At 36.6% G+C, this 3,826-nt stretch overlaps 1 protein-coding gene across 1 annotated transcript; it reads left to right on the forward strand.

Moving 5' to 3' along the window:
• Nucleotides 1-3,023: 3,023 nt before the first annotated feature.
• Nucleotides 3,024-3,506, forward strand: LOC128266054 (zinc finger CCHC domain-containing protein 9-like). Its single transcript, XM_053002326.1, has 2 exons — nucleotides 3,024-3,440; nucleotides 3,495-3,506. The coding sequence occupies exons 1-2, from the start codon at nucleotides 3,024-3,026 to the stop codon at nucleotides 3,504-3,506; spliced, it is 429 nt and encodes a 142-aa protein (XP_052858286.1).
• The last annotated feature ends 320 nt before the right edge of the window (nucleotides 3,507-3,826 follow it).

Raw genomic sequence — 3,826 nt, forward strand, 5'->3', positions numbered from 1 at the left:
ATTCACCAGGTGGGGAAAAGCCCCGAAATATTGAAGCAGTGAAGATCTTGAAATCAAGAATAAAGAATAAGCCCCGAACACGGTGAGCTACTTCGCGAATCCCGAAACAGGGTCGCTACAGTTAGTATTGATTTTAAATCAAATAAATTAGGTCCGAACATGTAATCGAGTGACTTAAGTATCGCCATAAATCTAAGTAGTCCCCAGTGCTACTGATTTAGTAAAACAAATTATAGTTTGTTTCTCAAAATGGATTGTTGGATAGAAAGAAAAAACAATTTAAATTGACAGGTTCATTTTTTTAATTACAATAGTAAGTTGGATAAAATTAAAAAAAACACCAAGAAAGCATACGATTTTTGAAAGTCCAAAGTTTATATACTATTAGAAAAATGTATTATTTCGTGGACGGCATTACTACACGCAAAAATTAAAGTCTGCTTCGATGTTCCGATCAAAACGAGTTATACAGGCTTTACGAAACTGACCCGGTTAAAGATAAAAAGCGGTGAATTAAGATAATTTAAGCTGTTGCGGACAGAGGAAAACAACAGTATTTCAGCATGGTCGCATGGTCATCTCTATGTTCATGCAGGTGGTTTTATAATTTAAGTCAAAATTTTACAGCGCAGTGAAGACGGCATTGTAAAGATTACTTAGTCTTGACTAGCCACTTTAGGAGAGTCAAACTAGCCATGTCCGTCCGTCCGTCTGTCTGTTGCAGGATATAAAGTTATATAAAGTTAGAACGGACTGGAAATGCGCATTAGGCTAAATGCGGTTAAATGCGCCAATGGAATCAGACTCTTAGAAACACACGCATTAAAACCGAAATAAAGTCGTTATGAATAATATTTAACTTTTGTAATAGCTGCAGGGGTATTTAAACTTAGACTTGTCATCCTTTCTCGTTTAGAATACTTCTGTGGGCAAAAAGTAAGGTGAATTTTCAATTTCAATTACTTTTTCTTCTTTTTCTTCTTTCACTTCTATTTTTCTTTTTTTCTTGAGTTGACAGGACTGTTTTAAAGAGATCTGGGCCGAATTTAATGTCAATGCCATTATCAGAAATATATTTACGCTTGCTCTTACCAAACGACCAAGAGTGAATTTTCGATTCCGATTTTTACAATGTTGAATTTAATTCAACTCAATTTAATTGAGCAGAAAGGTGCCATCAAATTTTGGCTGCGAAATGAAATTTCGGCTGCGGAAACGTTTAGGATGTTCGCGGATGTTTTTAAATGGTAAAAAGACTTCAAAGAGGGTCGAGCGCACCAGACGTCAATGAAGTGAAGGAATTAGTGCACAAAAATCGTCGGTTGACTCCTAGACCTTACTGATATAATCGGAATATCAAAAGGATATTTAGCAAGCCGAAGTTTATTTACCCTTGCAGCTATTCCGAAAATTAAATATTTCTTAAAACAATCAGCATTCAAACAGGCAGTTATATGATATTGTTGTCCGATTTTAATAAAATAATTCTGCAACCGTAATTCTGCAACAATTAACCATTAATTTGTATTTAAGTATATTCAAATCAATTAAAAACAGCGAAGTTATACTTTTTTCATATATTTCCCCAATTGTTCCCAAATAACGTTGGCATAAATGTTTTTTTTAAACGGGAGGGGTCTAGTTTGAAAGTGATGACATTGATTTAGAAGAATAAATAAAGATTTTTTACAAACAAATTAACCTTACTTTTGGGTCACAATATAATGTTCAAAAGATATTCAGCAAACAAGATTTTGAGGCTTTTGTAAAAAAAATCAATTTACCGGTGTTTTTTAAAGGCCTTCATACATTTATTCTTAACAATTTTCTTATTTTTATTTGTATAATATTGTATATTGCAAATGCCGAAGAACAAAGTTCTGTCCCCTGATCAGAAAAAAATTTGTTTACATCCTTTTAAAGGGTATACTAAATCCAGCAGAAATTTGCAAAGTAATATATGTTCTACTATCACAGGCTTATTCTTATTTTAAAATATTTTTAATTTAATTTTAAAAAAATTTACAAAAAAACTTTCTAATCTATCTATTTTTAAACTTATTTTAAAATTCTTTCGGACACAAAATGTTCAAATCGGAAACGATGTCATATAGCTGCCATAGGAACGATCGAATGGTTGATCTCATAGCTCATTATAAGAGGTTTTAATGTTTTTAAACATATACGCATATAATTCGAATATTTAATTTTTGCAATAGCTGCATAGCTTGCCGAGGTTTGCTTTCTTTCCTGTTGTCATAATAACCTTGCATATATATTAATTTCACTTACAAAAGCTCCAATAAGAATTTTTCATACACAAATTGGCCATGCATAGGATTTTATAAAGATCCGAAATGGGTTGAATTTGTACACGCTAAACAACAACAACAAGTGACATTCTAAAACTCTTATAAAAGCGATACTTATTGATTGCTTTATTATTATTAAGATCGGACCATTCTTTGCTGATTTCTAAAATTGCGGCTATCGGTGCTTATCATCACTACGGACCGAAAGACAACTTGCGGCACCATCCAACAACAACAACAACAGGCAGAGACACACGTTGCGCGCAAACAGCCAATTGGAGATTCATCGGATGGCAACGCCAGCAATCCATCTTCTATCGCTATAGGAAACGGATTAGGTGGCAACGCGGAAGGTGCACGGAATGACACACAGGGAGTTCCATCGTCCAGGGCTGGATCAGCAGCTTCACTCTCGTTTGCCAAAGAAGCTGCCATCGACTTCGACGGAAACAGTTGTGCACGCAACAGGGTAGATCATCTTAAGAACATAGGCCAAATCTACAACTTAGATAGTGACTGCCTAAGAATGCTACTCGTTACCAAATTAAAAGGTAATTCTCAGCGTTGGCTGCACGCCAACCCATCCCGAATACTAGATTCTTTTGAACGACTGTGCGAACAACTAATCATAGCATTTGGGAACATGGCGTCCAAATCAGAGCGTCGCCGCAAATTCGAGCAACAGAAATGGCAAAGGACGAGAGATTCACAATGTATTTCGAGGATAAAAAAATGATGTCCCAAGCCATCAACATGGACACTGAGGAACTGCTCGAACAACTCATCGAAGGAATCCCATCTGCGAGTTTTCGTGATCAAGCCCGTATCCAAAGGTTCGCAAATCCGGAGCAGATGCTGCTAGCATTTGCCAACATACGTCTTTCACAACAACCCGGAACATACGCACCGAAGAAGTCGACATTGGAAGCGACGCAGATCAACAACTTGCGCTGCAGGAACTGCAACTCGAAGGGCCATTTCGCCAAGGAATGCCGCAAGCCAGCAAGGGCACCTGGATCTTGTTTCGCATGCGGAGAACTGGGCCATATTGTGGGAGAATGCCGCCAGAGGAAGAGAAACACCTACAACAACAGCAACAGCAACAACAATAGCAGCGACAACAACTATGTAAGAAAGTATTAATTTTTTTCGATCACCATCTCAATTCACGTATTATTGCAGAATGTCTCATAGACTCAGGGAGCGCGATACAGAATTCCAGCTGCATTATCATTAAGTAACGTTAACCAAGTTTATCATGGGCTGAACCAGAGCCAACTTAACATTTTTGGAAAAACTTCATGTTTCATTTTAAAAGAAAAATTAAAGATTAAATTTGATATGATTGTTGTAGCAAATGAATCTATGAGGCACGACGCAGTCCTGGGAAGGGACTTTATGAATATTTATGGTTTGAGCATGAATCTCGACACCCTTGAAACTTATGGAAATATTAATGACATATTAAAAGTAGATGCCCCTGGCTCAAACCTACCACCTGGGAAAAAGGATCA

The sequence above is a fragment of the Drosophila gunungcola genome, unplaced genomic scaffold (assembly GCF_025200985.1).
Source record: "Drosophila gunungcola strain Sukarami unplaced genomic scaffold, Dgunungcola_SK_2 000250F, whole genome shotgun sequence".
Taxonomy (NCBI): Eukaryota; Metazoa; Arthropoda; class Insecta; order Diptera; family Drosophilidae; genus Drosophila; species Drosophila gunungcola.